This window comes from Bombina bombina, chromosome 2 (genome assembly GCF_027579735.1).
Source record: "Bombina bombina isolate aBomBom1 chromosome 2, aBomBom1.pri, whole genome shotgun sequence".
Classification (NCBI taxonomy): Eukaryota; Metazoa; Chordata; class Amphibia; order Anura; family Bombinatoridae; genus Bombina; species Bombina bombina.
Window position 1 is genome coordinate 555,028,790 of NC_069500.1, and position 18,864 is coordinate 555,047,653.

The window sequence follows — 18,864 nt, forward strand, 5'->3', positions numbered from 1 at the left end:
TCCCTTTAAATATGCTGAACCTGCTTTACTTCTGTGAATGTTTGCTATTAAGAAAGATAATAATACTCTTTGTAAGTGCAACATAGATTTGCTATGCTTTTAACTGAGAAGCTCTGACTATGATATTCATACCAAATCATTGGGGATTTAGTAGACTATTAATTTATATTTTACACATTTAATTTCAACTAACCCCTTTTTTATATTTTCAAGAAATGTATGTGGGTATAAGTACATGCATAAGCGAAATTTACCATGGGTGTAAGTACTTGCATAAAATACATTTGCTGTGGGTAGCAGAGACCAAATGAGCAGTGTCCACTGCCCACATTTATTAAGGTACAAGTAACTGATTGCGTAGCAATAACTCTGAATGAACATTAACTGCACCACTTCTGAGGTTGGGAGACATGTGTCTTAAAACAATGTTTCTGAACTTGCAGTTATCATTGCAAGGGCTCCAAATCTGCCTCTTCCACTTGATAAATGGAGACTTTAAATTCTGTTTGTCCCCATACAAATTATTTTTAACCTAATGCTTCAAGTTTTCTTATTGTACTACAATGCAGTTAATGGTTGAAAATATAAAATCTTTCATTTTACATATTTAAATGCAGTATACAATATTTCTAACAATATTTGTAATCAAACAAAATGTATCACATGCAAGCCTCACTCCTAGGGGCCAATTTATCACAGCCCGAATGGGGCCGTATACCCCTGTTTCCGCGCAAGCCTTCAGGCTCAGCAGAAACAGGAGTTAAGAATCAGCGGTCTTAAGACCGCTGCTCCTTAACTTATCCGCTGCCTCTGAGGCTGTTGACATCAATCCGCCCGATCAAATACGATCTATTGATTGACACCCCCTGCTAGTGGCCGATTGGCAGCAAATGTGCATGGGGCAGCATTGAACAAGCAGTTCACCAGAACTGCTTGTGCAATGATTAATGCTGACAGCGTATGATGTCAGCATTTATCGATGTCTGGCGGACATGATCGCTACAGCGGATCATGTCTGCCAGACAAATGATAAATAGTCCCCATGGTTTGTATGCTGAAGTCTAGTGTAATAACAACATTAAATAAGTTTGAATTTTTTATTATAACTGTGGCCTCTTAGTCTTACAAGTCATACAATACAAAAACACACAGGTGTCAATCACAATCCTTTAGAGAAGCGTATTAAATTATTTATTTATTTAAAGGTGAATTTTGTAGAAAATAATTATTAGATACATTTTTCTAAAGAATTGTGATCAACCTCACAGTCTCCTTAACATTATAAAAGTATTTTAGTCTTCTCATCTGGCAACTAGAATGTGTCATGCTCATGCCTTGTATTGTATCTGAGAAGAGATGTACAAAATGTTGAATCTTTAGCGTATTCTAATTATTTTGAAAAATGTATTCGTTCATTAAATCACCATTATGGTGTATGGGGATTTTTTTCAGATACATTAGAAAAGCTTTTCTATAGGATTCAGTTATACCCCTAGGTCTTTATATGGTATTGCCTTTATGACTGGTTGAGGGGGTTCCCTGGTACAACTAGATCTCATACATAGGGGCATAGGTTAGTCAAATATTTTTTTTTAAAATGACCCTATCCTTAGGGACTTAAGTTGTTCTCACAACATAACAATGAAATAAAAAGAAATTCAAATAATTACCAATTACCGTGTTAGGGTCATAGAAACAGGTACTAGATAAATGTTCCATTGTGAAAAGGTAAAGTGTTTTATACTTATGTGTGTTACAGTAAAATGAGCCAGGTAAGCTGTGTATGAATAGTGGTATAGAAACATAATTACCTCTATTTTTTTACTTAAAGGGCCACTAAACCCAAAATCTTTCTTTCATGATTCAGATAGAGAATAGAAATTTAAACAACATTACAATTTACTTCCATCATTTATTTTGCTTCATTTTTTAAATATCCTCAGTTGAATAAAAAGCAATGCACATGGTGAGCCAATCACACAAGGCTTCTATGTGCAGAAACCAATCAGCAGCTAGTGAGCATATCTAGATATGCTTTTCATCAAAGAATATCAAGAGAATAAAACAAATTAGATAATATAAGTAAATTAGAAAGATGTTTAAAATTGCATTCTCTTTCTAAATCATAAAAGAAAAAATGTGGGTGGCATGTCCCTTTAAGAGCTGCAATATTAATGCACTATATACCTGTGATTTGTTTGTTTATTCAAATGATTTGTTCTAGAATTTCCAAAGATTTTACTGTATCCAGATTCAGTAAAAAATTATTTTAAATTAATTTTGTGATAACAAATAAAAAAAAGATTTGTATGTGTATGTTTGTATGTTTTCTCATGTTAATGTTTGCTTATATGAGAGTTTGAGATCAGTTATATACATGTGTTGCAGTTGGGGTACGTAGGAAACAAATGTATGCATTCGGGGATACTTGCTTCCAAAACGTTGAGCAACACTTCAACACAGTTTTAAGCTTGTGTCCCTCCTTCCCTAATACACAAACATATTTTTTATGACTTTTGTCCCCAGTGCTGATAAATCATTTTTTTTATATATTTACTTACACAATAGATTATATTTCAGGTCATCCTGCTTGCCATGTTCCATTTGCCACGAGTTCTTTCTGTAAAAACATGTTTCTTGTTTTCCTAGTTATGTATACCTGTCGTACACTAGTTATCTGTAGAAAAAGGAATTCCCATTAATAATTCCTAATAATACATCTGCCTAATCAGCTGTGGAAAAGACAGCAAGTAGGAAACTAGGTCAAAATAATCTTTTGGACCAGTAACATTTTAAATATCTTGAAGTAATTAAGATACAAGCAGGTTTTTCAGCTCTGCCAAATTACTTTCAGTAAATAGTAAGATTACACAGCATTTGAGGATCTCGTCATTCTGAAAGGCATGAAAAAAAGTCTGTTCACCTAGAATTCCATTCACTTTTCACAACAGTACTCTTGTTATCATTCTTTTCATACTGTAGTTCTCAAAGAGACTCAATGGAACAAACAGTTCCTTGTAAATGGATGTAAGTGCAGCCTTAAATGGGTATAACAGTTTTGTTTTTAAACAGCAAATTTCGTTTGCTTATGTTCGTCTGCATACCTCTGTACAAATCTGTTATATATCAAGCTTTGCTATAGTTATGACTGTGTTAATCCTGTACATTTTGCAAAACTATTTATATTTACTAAAATGTTCCCATTGCAAAACAAAAATGTATATAAAGCAATCTGTTGGTTTGTGCCAATTTACAATAACACAGCTGCCACAGGGTTTGTGTGACTGCTAAAAATGAAGTTGTTCTGTACTATAATTTACATTTAATTTGCTCATAATGTTTTCAACTTACCGCAGCCTACACTTTTAACCCCCAAATCGACATAACCCACCACCGCAATAACCCCTACACTATTTAACAACTGCACCTCCATTACCACACTGCAATAATCCCCCCTAACCTATTAACTCCTATACCTCCACTATCCCACTGCTAAAAAAAACTAAATTATTAATCCCTTTGCCTCCATTTCCCTCACTGCAATAATCTTCCTACACTATTAACCCACTAAGCCCCACAAACCCCACCGCAATAACCCCTAACTCCTCTGGTGCTGTCCTCTTCCATCTGATGCGTCTTCTTCCATCTTCTATCTTCCATCCGATGTTTCGTCAGATGCATGCTCAGCTGAGATCTGGATATTGCATTTACAAATTTGATACAACCTATATAACCTGTAAACAATGTAGAACTCAAATCAATTGAAAGAATAAAAAAGACTGGTTATTTATAGCAATTACTTCTATTTTACTGGTTTTCTAACAATGCACATCAGCAATCAAATGCTGAAACATACATACATAAAATATTGTTAATGATATATTCATTTTTTCTAGCTAGCAAATCGTGGAATGAATATTGTGATGATCAGCCGAACTATGGAGAAAATGCAGATAGTTGGCAGGCACATTGGTATGTTGTTTATTGCTGGGTATCAGAACATTTCTTAAACTAACAAATAAAGTTAACATTAGGTAACAATAAATATTGCAGTTCCTATAGACCGCAATGTAAAGGCACTTTTCATTACTGGCCCCACACCCGCTCCCTTTAAACCCTAAAAACTGCTTTTTGCAGTAATTTTATTAAAAAATAAAGATGCTACTCTCTTTATTTTTTAATAAAATATATCACACTTGATTTTGGGGGCATTTTGTGGATATTTATAAAATTAACCAGAGATCTGAGCTCTGGTTTATTTTATAAGCGCTAATTGCTACCGGGAGCTTGCGGTAGCAATACCCAGGCGCTTGTAATGGCTTTTTATTTATCGCGCATCCACAAATGGGCAAATTTGCACGTTTGCAGGTGCGCAATAAATTAGCACTCCACTTGTAATCTAGCCCTTAGCATGGTATATGCTTCAACTACCATATATCCAAGAAAACATAAATTAGCAATGTTCAAGTTTGCACAGATTCATTAAAGGGACATGAAACCTATTTATTTTCTTTCATGATTCAGATAGAGCTTCTATTATCTAATGTGCTTTATTCTTTTGATATATTTTGTTGAAAAGCATATCTAGATAGGCTCAGGATCTTGCAGCTAGCTGCTGATTGGTGGCTGAACTTGCATAACCATTTTCATTGGTTTACAAATGTGTTTAGCTAGCTCCCAGAAGTGCATGTCTGCTTCTTCAATAAAAGATACTGGGAGAATGAAGCAAAATTGATAACAGAAGTAAATCTAAAGTAAAGTATAATCTATCTGAATCATGAAAGAAAATGTTTGGGTTTCATGTCCCTTTAAAGTGATGGTAAATTTCAAATTATAAGAATGTTGCAATGAAAAATATATTAGTTTGCAAGTAAAACCACATAATTATTTTTATAATGTATAGTGTATATAATTTATAATAAAAGTTTTTTAATCTTAATTGCTATTGTTTATTCATCTGCCCCCTCTTTTGACTTGGCTGTGATGTATAGAGCTGTCCCACCCTCTCTCTACCATTGCTTTCTAAGGGCTTTAAAGGGGCAGGACTTTAAGATTGTCATATGATACACATGTTGATTGGATGTTCACTGGAATTGTCATAAAAAAAAAAAGAGTTCCAAGTGGGCCGGCATAACATTACAAAAGAAGCATTACTATATGAACTAATTTAACCCTTTCACAGATGGATTAAAAACAAACAAAAAAGTTCACATATACTTTTTTAATGACAAAGATTACATATATGGCATTTGATTAGTTAAAGTTAACCATAACTTTAAGTCCTCCTACATTGTGGGACATACAGTAATTTCAAATACAGAGCAATACAGAATGGATTGTAGTCCATATTTTTTAAATGTATCAATATAATAGCCCTCAATACTGAGCATAATAAGAAGAATATAAAGAAAAAAAAGAATACTGAAATCTTGCAACTAAATATTGAAATAATAATTACGTCTTCTAATATTTTTTGGTTATTTCCATATTTACAACACTTCATTCAATAAAAGTATTACATTTAATTTAATGATTAATTGTCCATTTTGTTAACACCTCTATGTACCATATATGAGGATAATCATGAATGGAAATATGCTGATAATTCCTCATAGTAGGTTTGTTTATGTATTTCTTAAGATATTTCATGTATATGATACACATGTCCTTTGTGTTATTGGTAGAGATTACCAATTTATCCTTCCGTTGTTCACATGTTAAAAATATTGCAAGTAACTATTTGCTGATAATATTTGAAAACTTTACTCTATAGTTTAAACTCTATAAATCAGTATACTATTTGTTTTATTGTAATAGGATGTTTTCTATAACATGTGAGTGTTGATATCTGTTTTTTATCACTATTATATGCTGCTTGAAAAAATGATTGGTTCCTAATAGGAATGGGTTAACAGGACCGTAAATAGGTTAGGGGTGTTTTTTTTATTTTTAACAGCCAATAGGCTTTTACTGCTGGCTTTTTAAATTGAAGCAGATGTGATGTGTAATTTGGATCTATGATTAAGGCTACATGCTAAAACGCGTAAGATCTACCTTCTGTGTGACATGTACAGGTAATGATGCTTTTAAATATGGATCAGTAAAGATGGAACTTTTATATTTGAGCACCACATCTTTGTACCTTTTGTGCATCGTCTTCTAATAATTCTAAGTATTATTCATACAGTAGAATATTTTGAAAAAGTGTTATCTAATTTGTAAGCATTATCTAGAGATATTCACATGGAAAACAGTAAAAGTATATTGATAAAACAGTGATAAACCTATAATGGAAAGGTGGAGTTTTTTTCAAAGAAGAGGTTGTTAGGGAAGAACATGAAAACATTTAACAAGTGGTGCACAATCTATAGTGCAGAGTCTTGTGCTAAGAATAATGCGCAACCTGGTTTTACGTTATTGGTTACATTTTTAACCAGAGCATCTTAACGTGGCCAAAACCTTTTTAGTGCACCCTAAACTTTTAAAGAATAGTGCAGGGAGCTCTATGAGCAACCTCATTGCTTTGGTATTACAAGTGTGAATTTAAGTGTTGCGCTTATGTACAGTCCAAAATACTGCTGCATAATTTAGCTTTTCTTGAGACCTGACTGCAGTCCCCATAGGAGCCTATTATGTAAGGGGTTTAGCGCATCACACTAAGAACCTGATGTGCCCTAGAATGTTACTTGAGTGATAAAAAATAACTTTGTACTTGAGCACAAAAACAGTAAAGGTTGATTGCTTGAGTTATTTTAACACACAAAAGTACTAATATTTTTTAGTAAGAAAAAAAATATGAGATAAGCACTATAGAAGTCAAATTTAGCTAATCCCTTGATAGGTTACAAGCCTCCAAATTTGTAACCAAAAGAGTGTAAAAAATACAAAACAGAATAGGGTAGCGCTAAAAGCAGCAGAGTGAGAGCTCCTAACATAAAACACCTCTAGCAGTATTAAAAAATCTTTATCAAGATCTTGATAAAGGCCACTCAGGCTGAAACGCGTAAATTTGCTCATGAAATATTCAGGTGTAAGTACTTTTAAAAAAAATAGGAGTAGGACAGGTGCATTGGTCACTTTGTAGAGTACAAGTGTACCCCATATGCATAATGCCTGTTGAAGTGCCCCTATTCAACCTCTAGTACACACCCTCTCTGGTAATCCGAATACTTATTTATTGACAGTGAGCTGGACGGGAGCTGGAATAGATCCATTTAGCTCATTGTGGCGCTCACTATATCCCCCCAATTAAGATACACTTTCTACGACATTTGAAATATCTACATTATACTTACAAGTCCATGAAAGACTTTATCTGATTGGTTCAAATAGAGGATGGGATTAGCTTTTGAGAGATAGAGTGTAGCATCTTTTAATCACACCCCTGTACTTGGTTCAAATAGAGGTCACGTGACCGGAACAACCATATCAACGGACCACAAGCTCTAGCCATCATTCAGCCATACTGAATACTTAAGGTACATACCGAATCGCTGTGCCAAGCAGAAGGACTTTGTTTATTCACTAGACATTTGCAGAAAGTCATCTTGCACCGAAATGTTATCCGTTGAACTAACCTGTACATTTTCCAGAGCCTGATCATGCTCTCATGATAACGAAGTGAAGTTAACCCCCCTTTTTTATTGATATACTTACCTTTGATTTATCCAATTGTGTCTTTTGTAATATTGTGTTCTTTTAATATCAACTGTTCAAATTCGATGCTGGCATCTTTTTTAGTTAATATCTTTTATTGAATATAATCATATGAATACATTATTTATGTATACCGCAATTTTACTGTAAAGACACGTTCTTTTTAATACTGCTAGTGGTGTTTTATGTTAGGAGCACTCACTCTGCTGCTTTTAGCGCTACCCTATTCTGTTTTGTATTGCTAATATTTTATAGCTCCACTTCTAATCTAGGCCTTACTATGTTCTAGTCCTCATTCACAAGTAACTAAGTATTTATTTACTAAGAAAGAAAGAAGATAAATAGAATAAGAAATGAAATAGTCTATGTATTTTTCATTCAAATAGATTTTTATTGAGGTTTAGCAAATAAGCATATAGTAACATACTGACATGAAGTATATTTACATAACTTTTCAATAATCAGGCAAAACAGGATTGCTTACACAAGAAAAGTGGTTATACAATTTACTGTCTGTCTGCATTGTCTTGAAACCTCAATTTTTATAAACAGTTCTTAGCTTATGATCATAGCTATTTTACTGGCCTCAGTAGGACAGCTGATGTAGGAGAAACATGTGTGCATGATAGCTACTATTAAGGTCACAAATGGGCCTAAGTCAAAAGGTAAAGGGAGAACACAACATTATAAGATGTAATCAATAATAGTTTAACAAGTGATACCTAAGTGAGAAAGTTACTCCCTACGAAACGTCTATGGGGCGTATTTATCAAGCCGTCAACTTACTTGCATTCAACGGCACCATTCAACGGCAACCAATACGCTCGCCTAACATCGCCTAACTTCGCTGCCGCGGACCAAAGTTACCAAAAAAGCTGTCAAAAAGCCGAGCACCAAGTACGGGGCGATGAGCAGCGGACTGTTGTTAACTGACAGTCATCGATCTCGCTGCTCTTTGGCTTTTTCCCAGCTTTATTGGTATACTGTCACCAAACACCCACACTATACTACACTGTTTTACCACTATCCTGTTGCTCACGGACCCCGCCGCAACTAAATAAAGTTACTAACCCTTAAACCGCCGCTCCCAGAGCCCACCGCCACTCTAATAAACGTATTAACCCCTATCCTGCAGCTCCCGGAGCCCACCGCCACCTACATTATGTTATTAACCCCTAATCTGCCGCCTCCTACACCGCCGCCACTGACATTGTACTTATTAACCCCTAATCTGCTGTCCCCAACATCGCCGCCACTATATTAAATTTATTAACCCCTAAACCTAAGTCTAACCCTTACACCCCTAACTTAAATATAATTAAAATAAATCTAAATAAAACCTACTATTAATAGCTAAATAATTCCTATTTAAAACTAAATACTGTAAAATAAACCCTAAGTTAGCTACAATATAACTAATAGTTACATTGTATCTAGCTTAGGGTTTATTTTTATTTTACAGTCAAGTTTGTATTTATTTTAACTAGGTAGAATAGTTACTAAATAGTTATTAACTATTTACTAACTACCTAGCTAAAATAAATACAAAAGTACCTGTAAAATAAAACCTTACCTAAGTTACAATAAAACCTAACACTACACTATAATTAAATAAATTAAATAAATTAAATACAATTACCTAAATTAAATTAAATTAGCTAAAGTACAAAAAAAACAAAACACTAAATTACAGAAATTTAAACTAATTACACCTAATCTAATAGCCCTATCAAAATAAAAAAAGCCCCCCCAAAATAATAAAAACCCCTAGCCTAAACTAAACTACCAATATCCCTTAAAAGGGCCTTTTGCGGGGCATTGCCCCAAAGTAATCAGCTCTTTTACATGTAAAAAAAAATACAAACAACCCCCCCAACAGTAAAACCCACCACCCACACAAACAACCCCCCAAATAAAATACTAACTAAAAAAACCTAAGCTCCCCGTTGCCCTGAAAAGGGCATTTGGATGGGCATTGCCCTTAAATGGGCAGTTAGCTCTTTTGCGGCCCAAAGCCCTAAAAATAAAACCCACCCAATACACCCTTAATAAACCCTAACACTAACCCCCTGAAGATCGACTTACTGTTTTGAAGACCGGACATCCATCCTCAAGGAAGCGGCAGAAGTCTTCATCCAACCGGGCCGAAGTCCTCAACGAAGCCGGGAGAAGTCTTCATCCAAGCCGGGCAAAGTGGTAGTCCAGACAGGCAGAAGTCTTCATCCAGACGGCATCTTCTATCTTCATCCATCCAACGCGGAGTGGCTCCATCTTCAAGACATCTGATGCGGAGCATCCTCTTCCTTCCGACGACTACCGACGAATGAAGGTTCCTTTAAGTGAATAGATAGATGGAAATAGATAGAATTCTATCAGCCAATTGGAATTAAGGTAGCACAAATCCTATTGGCTGTTGCAATCAGCCAATAGGATTGAGCTTTCATCGTATTGGCTGTTGCAATCAGCCAATAGGATTGAGCTCACATTCTATTGACTGATTGCAACAGCCAATAGGATTTTTTCTACCTTAATTCCGATTGGCAGATAGAATTCTATCAGCCAATCGGAATCTAAGGGATGCCATCTTGGATGACGCCATTTAAAGGAACCTTCATTCGTCTGTAGTCATCAGAAGGAAGAGGATGCTCCGCGTCGGATGTCTTCAAGATGGAGCCGCTCCACGCCGGATGGATGAAGATAGAAGATGCCGTCTGGATGAAGACTTCTGCGGGCTTGGATGAAGACTTCGGCCGCTTCGTTGAGGACTTCTCCTTTCCTGGCTTCTTGGAGGATGGATGTTGGATCTTCAAAACTGTAAGTAAATCTTCTGGGGTTAGTGTTAGGATTTTTGTAAGGGTTTATTGGGTGGGTTTTAGTTTTAGATTAGGACTTGGGCTGCAATAGAGCTAAATGCCCTTTTAAGGGCAATGACCATCCAAATGCCCTTTTCAGGGCAATGGGGAGCTTAGGTTTTTTTAGTTAGGGTTTTATTTGGGGGGTTGGTTGTGTGGGTGGTAGGTTTTACCGCTGGGGGTTGTTTGTATTTCTTTTTACAGGTAAAAGAGCTGATTACTTTGGGGGAATTCCCTGCAAAAGGCCCTTTTAAGGGCCATTTGTAGTTTATTGTAGGCTAGGGTTTTTTTTATTTTGGGGGGGCTTTTTTTATTTTCATAGGGCCCTTAGATTAGGTGTAATTAGTTTAAAGCTTTGATAATTTCTTTTTTATTTTTTGAAACTTAGTGTTTATTTTTTTTTGTGTAACTTAGTGTTTGTTATTTTTTGTAACTTAGTTTTTTGTAACTTTGTAATTTTTAAGTGTAGAATTAAATAATTTGAGTAGGGTTAGGTGTTTAAATATATAATATAGTTAATTTAATTTGTAGTTTAATGTAATTTTAGTATAATAGGTTAGATTAATTATTAATTTTATATAGTTTAATGTAATTTTAGTATAACAGTTAGGTTAGATTAATTATTAATTTAATATAGTTTAATGTAATTTTATTATAATAGTTAGAATAGGTTAATTATTAGTTTAATATAGTTTAATTTAAATCTAAAGGTAAGTTTAAATTAATTATAAGATAGGGATGAGTTAATATTTAATGTACAGTTAGCGGGTTGTTAGGTTTAGGGATTAATAGGTTAACTTAGTTTATGGCGATGTGGGGGGCTGGCGGTTTAGGGGTTAATACATTTATTTAGTTGGGGTGGGCTCCAGGAGCGGCGGGATAGGGGTTAATACTTTTATGTAGGTGGCGGCAGTGTCGGGCGGCAGATTAGGGTTTTATAAGTAAAATGTAGATGGCGGCGGTGTAGGGGGCGGCAGATTAGGGGTGTTTGGACTCAGGGTATATGTTAAGGTGTTAGGTGTAAACATAACTTTCATTCTACCATAGGAATCAATGGGATATCGTTCAGCAGCGAACATACGCTTTCGCGGCTTTCAGACTCCCATTGATTCCTATGGCATCCATGGCCTCCAGGGTGGCGGATTGAAAACCAGGTACGCTGGGGCGGAATAGTGCCGAGCGTACCTGGTAGACATTTGTTAACTAGCAAAAGTAGTCAGATAGTGCCGAATTTGCATTCGGAACATCTGTAATGACGTAAGCATCGATCTGTGTCGGACTGAGTCCGGCGGATCGTATGTTACGTCACAAAATTCTACTTTTGCCGGTCTGTAGGCTTTGATAACTAAGGCGAATCAAGCTCGCCACAATTACGCTGCGGAATTCCAGCATATTTGCGGTTGACGGCTTGATAAATATGAACCTATGTGTCAGGTATCTCCAGTTTAGGGCAAGGAAAGATTGAAGAATAGAAGGGGGATGGGGAGGAGAGAAAAAAAGAGGAGGGGTTAGATATTTATTTGGCGAATAGAGTATCCCAAGATGACCAGATCTCAAGGTCATATTTGTTATTGTCTTTAAAGGCATAGAGTTCCATTTTCCTAATGTAGTCCATGATAATCAGGATCTGAGACAAAGTGGGGGGGGGGGGGAGTAGTTGTTAAAAGATAAGTCATTAAGTACTTATCTGATTTTCGAAGATTAGGGGCTCTAAGGTGTAGGAGTGCAACAGCTGGATGCATCGACACAGGCATATGTAGTCTATGCAAGAGTTGAAACACAGATCTCAACAATCCTTTAATCCTAGGACACTCCCACCATATGTGTGTGGCTGTGCCCAGGTTATCACATTCTCTCCAGCACAAGGGGGAAGAGGAGCGGAAAATTCTATGTAAAGAGGTAGGGACTAACCAATGAACCGTGATTTTATAATATAATTCCCAAAGGGTTGCGCAATATAAAATTTGTTTGGTATTCACAAGCAACCTAGACCAGACCTCTGCCCCTTCTACAAAATGTAACTCTCTCTCCCATGCAAGATATTGACTGTGTTTATTATGCTCTTTTGGGGCCACCAGATTGCGATATTGAAAGGACAGCATACATCTGATGGGTTTGTTTTGTTTCCAGCGACTTTCCCAAGCAGTCAGACTGGGAAAAGACTGTCTAGAGAAACCCCAAGATCTAAGCAGACTGGTAAAGCATAAGTATTCAAAATTTAGACAAGGTGCAAGAGAGAACTTCTCTGCTGCTTCACTAAAATTAAGTAGTCCCTCTTCACCCCACAGGTCAGAAATGGGGAGGTTAGCTTTCTCGGCCCACTAGGCATCATGTGTCTCAGGAAGGCATACGAGAATACTGCGTATCTTATAAACAGGTGATGGGTGTGGGGAAATATTGGGCATGTGTTTCCTATTATCCCAGATTCTAAGTATGTCAATCAGAATTGGGTGATCTATCTTTAGCCTTTGCCGTAACTAAGAGAGTATCCAAGGTAAGTCTGAGAACAAGATACCAAATGGTATTAGGGATTGTTCTACTTCCTTCCATCTAAGATCTTGGGTGGCTATATTCCAACTAATGAGATGAGTTAAGCGTGCCGCATTGTGGTATATTAGAATGCTAGGATATGCCAGTCCTCTATTAATAGTTTTTTGGATTGTTAATGTGGATCTTCAAAGTTTCTTACCTTACCAGACATATGCAGATATTAGACTTTGGAATTGGTTCAGTACAGGTATGCATCGGAATAAGTATGTAAGTTTGGGCAATTAATCCATCTTAATAGCTGCAATATGACTGGTCCAGGAGAATTCAGTGAACTCCCATTTATCTAATATTTTTAAATTCGGGTAACTGATCTAGATAATTTTTGGTGAGTACTAGCTGGAGGTCAGGACTTAGGTAAACTCCTAGATGCCTAATAAAGTGTGGTGACCACTGAAATGGATAAGTAGTTTGTAATGTTATTAGATCTAATGGTGGGATGTTTAGAAAGAGCACCTCTGTCTTAGTTACATTTAGCTTATAAAAGCTATGACTACCAAATCTTCTAATTAGATTGAACAGTGCAAGCATAGATTGTGCCAGAGAGGTAAGTAAAAGAGTGATATCATCAGTGAAAAGGGCCAATTTATGTTGTGATTTGCCAAATTGTATTCCCTGTATTTGTGGGTGGAGTCTAATCATCTGAGCCAGTGGCTCTATAGCCAGAGTGAAAAGGAGGGGGGAAAGGGGACAGCCCTGTCTAGTTCCATTTGAAATGTTAAATCTATCAGAACTGAATCCTACATCACTTACTGTGGCTGTCGGTAATGAGTATAAAGTTTGTGTGGCTATGATGAATTGGGAGGGATTTTAAAGGCCTTCAACGTCTCCCAGATGTAGTCCCAAACGCTTTTTCAGCATCTAAGGACAGGACATAAAAGGGAGCCCCTCTTCTTTAAGCCTCATAGAGAACTGATAGAATGCAGCGGTATTGTCGGGCCCTTCTCTACCGGGAATGAATCTCACTTGGTCACTGTTTATGATAGTACTTATTACTTTATTTAATCGGTTGGCTAATATTTTGGAGAACAGCTTAATGTCTGTATTTAAGAGCGAAATTGGTCTATAGCTACTGCATAATTGGGGGTCTTTTCCTGGTTTGGGTATAGTGATAATAACTGCCTCAAGGAATTCCTTAAGGTATTGTCCAGAAGTGGCAAGGTCATTAAAAGTTTTAAGAATTAGTGGGTTAAAAATCTCAGCAAACGATTTATAGAAGTGATATTTAAATACAAAGCAAAAGTCCCAGCACCACTTGAAATAGATTTAAACTTTCCCAAACAGAGACAGTAAAATTCACTTTCCTTCGTTGCAAAATACTGATCCCAATAGGTGTTGCTTTGATGTATTATCACCCTGGGTTTTAGAAACTTTTAATAAACTCTGATACCTTCAAATCATTACATAACAGTTCACTGTGCTTGTTATAACAATGGAAGCAAAGTTCATCATATATCAATTCATATGAAGAATCGCAATAGTCAGTTTTTATCAATCAGCTTGAATGGGTACGATACCTCTTGTCTGCCCGGATTCTGTTTGTGGGAGCTGCCTGGAAGTCGATCCGCACAATCTCACTTCTCTGTGCTCCTGGATCACAGCGTCTTCCACTCTCCGCTCACTCACTCTCTCTGTCCACGGGCTGCAGCTGATGACGTCACTCCTTGTCTCCGTGTGTCGTGTATCACTTTTCTTTCTCCTTGCACCTGTTACTTTGTGTCTCCTGTTTGAAGGTAAATACGCAAACGAAGTTTCTGTTCTCCGGTCTGGCTCCACAATAGTGTCTGTGCTCACTGGTCCCAATGATATATATCCAAATGTAACGAAAAAAACGGAGCACCAGGCACTGATAGCGGTTTCAATAAAAATTAACTTTTATTCTGCTTGTAGGCAGTTTTGCAGCAATAGCAATAAAATCAGTTCATCAAGTTAAACACACAGCATGGTAAGACACAGGCAGTGTCCCTACTCCTAAATATAAAAGAGAATTGTTACATCTAATTGATGAAGGTTTTGAAGAGGGATTTTTTGATCTAAACACAAAGGAGTACCTTATTGTTGGTCAGCCAGTCATGCCAATATTTAACATACTTCCTAAAGTACACAAAGGCATTGAAAATTTGACTGGCAGACCAATAATAAGTGGCATCGGGTCACTGAACGAACATCTTTCACAGTGGCTTGATGAAGTATTACAACCAATAGTTAAAATTTATAGAAGTGACCTGTAATAATATTTCTGCTGGAATGTAAGTAGGGTCTTCTGTACTCTTTTTACTTTAAAGATCTGAGTTGGGACCTAACTTTTTCTATCTATAATGCTCCCTGTATAGAGGGGTCAGTTTTCTGCATGGAGGATAGTACTCTATATAGGCATGTGAGTTCTGCTAAAGATTTACCCTGTTTCTTGCATTTAACCCTTTAAGGACACAGCTTTCAGTTTGCTCAATTGTTTTATGACGGAAAATTTCCGTCATATGTCCTTAAGAGGTTAAAGGCTGAGTTTTAGATACATAAGCCTCTTACAAAGGCCTAAAGTGTCGCCCAAACTGTCTGTACAGATACTTGTCCATCATCGTTGATTATTATGAAATCTTTCATCTCTTTTCCAATGTTCTTAGAAAGAACGGGCCATTTATTAGCCAGTCTTCATATCTCCATCTTGTGTTAGTTTGGGAAGATGTGGGCGAGAAAGATATATGTACTGGGTCGTGATCAGACCATGATGTAAGTGCTATAGTGGAGGGTAGTACTTTATTGAGTGCCCAAGGGTCTGCGAAGTAGTCTAATCTTGAGTGATACTTGTGTGGATGGTAATAAAAAGTAAAATCCCTATCTTAAGGATGTAGGGCCCTCCAAATATCATAAAGTTTGTAATGTGACATGAGTGAACGAAAGGTGCTGGCCAGGGAGCTTGTGGATCTATCCCCTGCCTGATTTCTCACTCCTATCCTATCTAGATTTGGATCCCAAGCCAAATGAAAGTCTCCTCCTATCAGTAGGGTACCTTGTTTGATGCTGGTTACTAGTCTAAAAAGTTTCTTTAAGAATTTAAGTTGCTTAGTGTTTGGAGAATATTTGGAGAGATTCACCAGAGTATACGTCTGATTATTTAGTTTACAAATGACTATAATAAATCTTGTCTCTGGGTCCCTCTCAGCATATAACAATTCAAAGGCTACATTATCTCTCACTAGGATGACTACCCCTCTGGATTTAGAGTGGTATGAGGCTTCAAAGATAGTAGGAAATTATCAAATGGAGCAAGTCTTACCTGGTCGCTGTACCCAGTGTGTCTCCTGTAAGAAAACTACATTAGCTTAAGTATGTCTCAGATGATTGGATAGAAGGATACACTTAGTCGGGGAATTTAGACCTTGTACATTATGAGTCATGAAATGGAAGCCTGCTGTCAGGTTAGGTAATGTCCAGAAGAAGACCCAAATGCTAGGGTAAACTAAAATAACACACTTTAATAACGCACTCTGAGTTTAATCCAGGACATGACCCCACGACAACTACTATAAAACAAGGTACTCACGATATGGAGCAGTGTTGATCTGGGTCCTCTGGAAAGGGTAAAGTAAATCTTGATTGTTGCAGGTAAAACTTCAGAATAGGGTACCAAAAACAAACAGTCAATAAGGAAGGATTAGGTAACTTGAAATCTGGTTCTTTGATGGTTAAGCAATAGAGTAGTCATCTATGCAGAGATTGGCAACTTGTAATCAGGCAGTTTGAGGGTTAAGCAGTAGAATAGTCTTATATGCAGAGTTTGGCAACTTGTAATCAGGCAGTTTGAGGGTTAAGTAATAGAGTAGTCATATATGCAGAGTTTGGCAACTTGTAATCAGGCAGTTTGAGGGTTAAGCAGAAGAATAGTCTTATATGCAGAGTTTGGCAACTTGTAATCAGGCAGTTTGAGGGTTAAGCAATAGAGTAGTCATATATGCAGAGTTTGGCAACTTGTAATCAGGCAGTTTGAGGGTTAAGCAATAGAGTAGTTGTATATGCAGAGTTTGGCAACTTGTAATCAGGCAGTTTGAGGGTTTAGCAGTAGAGTAGTCGATCAGGCAAAGGTTCATGAACAGGACAAATCAAAGTAAGAGTACTCGCAAAAGCCACAGGAAAGAAACAAACAATCAGGCACCGGAGGATAGAGAGAGCGGAATAAGAAGCCGGTCCTGATGTCAGCAGAGGGAATGGCTCAGAGAGAGGAAGACGTTGCCCAGCAACCAGACACGCCGGAAGAGCCGTTGGGACCTCCGGCGGCAAACGTGACAGTGCCCCCTCCTCAAGGACCCCTCCGGGGGACCCGACCAGGCTTGGCAGGATACTTAATATGAAAAGACTTGACAAGAGCAGGAGCATGTACATGAGAGGCAGGTTCCCAAGATTGTTCCGTGATAGGATAACCTTTCCAATGGACCAGGTAGTACAACCGATCGCCCCGTAGCTTGGATTCCAGAATCTGGCTGACTTTGAACTCTGAAGTACCCTCTACAGATAGCAGAGGAGGAAGTTTAATCTTGATGGAGTACCGGTTGTAGATAACTGGCTTAAGAAGAGACACATGAAACACAGGATGGATCTTGAGGGTCTTAGGTAAGGCCAGACGATAAGCTGAAGAACAAGCTTTAGAAACAATTCGAAAGGGTCCAATGTATTTGGGACCCAATTTTGTACAGGGTTGTTTTAGACAAATGAATCTGGTGGACAACCATACTCTGTCTCCAGTACGAAGTCACAGAGCCTTACACCTTCTGCGATCAGTAAATCTTTTGTGCTTTATAGAAGAAAGTAGATTCTGACGTATATGTTGCCAATGGTTACTGAGATTCTTTACGATACGATCTGCTACAGGAACTTCAGAAGAACTAGCAATCATAGGAAAAGTTCTAGGTTCAAAGCCATAGGCTGCCTTAAAGGGTGAGGTCTGTAAGGAAGAATTGAAGCGTGAGTTATGAGCTAATTCCGCCAAAGGCAATAACTGTGACCAGTTGGAATGGTGATGGTTTACATAATGTCTGAGAAAAGACTCCAAGGACTGGTTTACATGCTCGGTCTGTCAGTTGGACTGAGGATGATGTGCAGTAGAAAGGGAAATGTTGATTCCAAAGTGCTTACAAAAAGACCTCCAGAATTTCGAAACAAATTGAACCCCTCGATCAGACACAATGTCAGAAGGAAATCCATGTAAATGAGAGATATGAAGGACAAAAATATCAGAAAGTCTTTGAGCAGAAGGCAATCCAGGAAGAGGAATGAAATGAGCAGACTTGGAGAATCGGTCCACCACTACCCAAATGGTCGTATTTCCAGCAGAAATAGGAAGATCCGTAACAAAGTTCATGGATATGTGGGACCAAGGGTAATGAGGAACAGGAAGAGGGTGTAGCAAACCAAAGGGTTGATGAGTAGACTGTTTATTCGATGCACAAGAGCTACAAGCGGCAATGTAATCTTTAACATCTCTCCTCATGGTGGACCACCAAACATGCTGCTTAAGTCTCCACAGAGTATTGGTTACTCAAGGATGACCTGAAGATATGTTGTCATGAGCCCAACGTAAGAGCCTAAGAAGTAATCCACTGGGTACATACAGGATTCCAGGAGGAAGCTTGTGAGAAGATGGCACCCGGCTTTGAGCAGACCGTAAAGCCTGTACTGGAAAAGAGGATACTTGAGCCAAAACTCTGACTGGACGTAGTATAGGTTCGGCTTCCATCGGTGAAGACTCTGTGGACTGAAATTGCCTGGATAATGCATCTGCCTTGGAGTTCTTAGAACCAGGTTCATAGGAAAGTAC

General features: G+C 37.5%; 1 protein-coding gene across 1 annotated transcript in view; it reads left to right on the forward strand.

Moving 5' to 3' along the window:
• The window catches only part of HSD17B3 (hydroxysteroid 17-beta dehydrogenase 3), a 319,986-nt gene that overhangs the window by 95,875 nt on the left and 205,247 nt on the right, over window positions 1-18,864 (forward strand). The window contains exon 3 of the mRNA XM_053699963.1: window positions 3,897-3,972. Coding sequence (XP_053555938.1) covers window positions 3,897-3,972 — 76 coding nt within the window. The remainder of the gene's footprint in view (window positions 1-3,896; window positions 3,973-18,864) is intronic.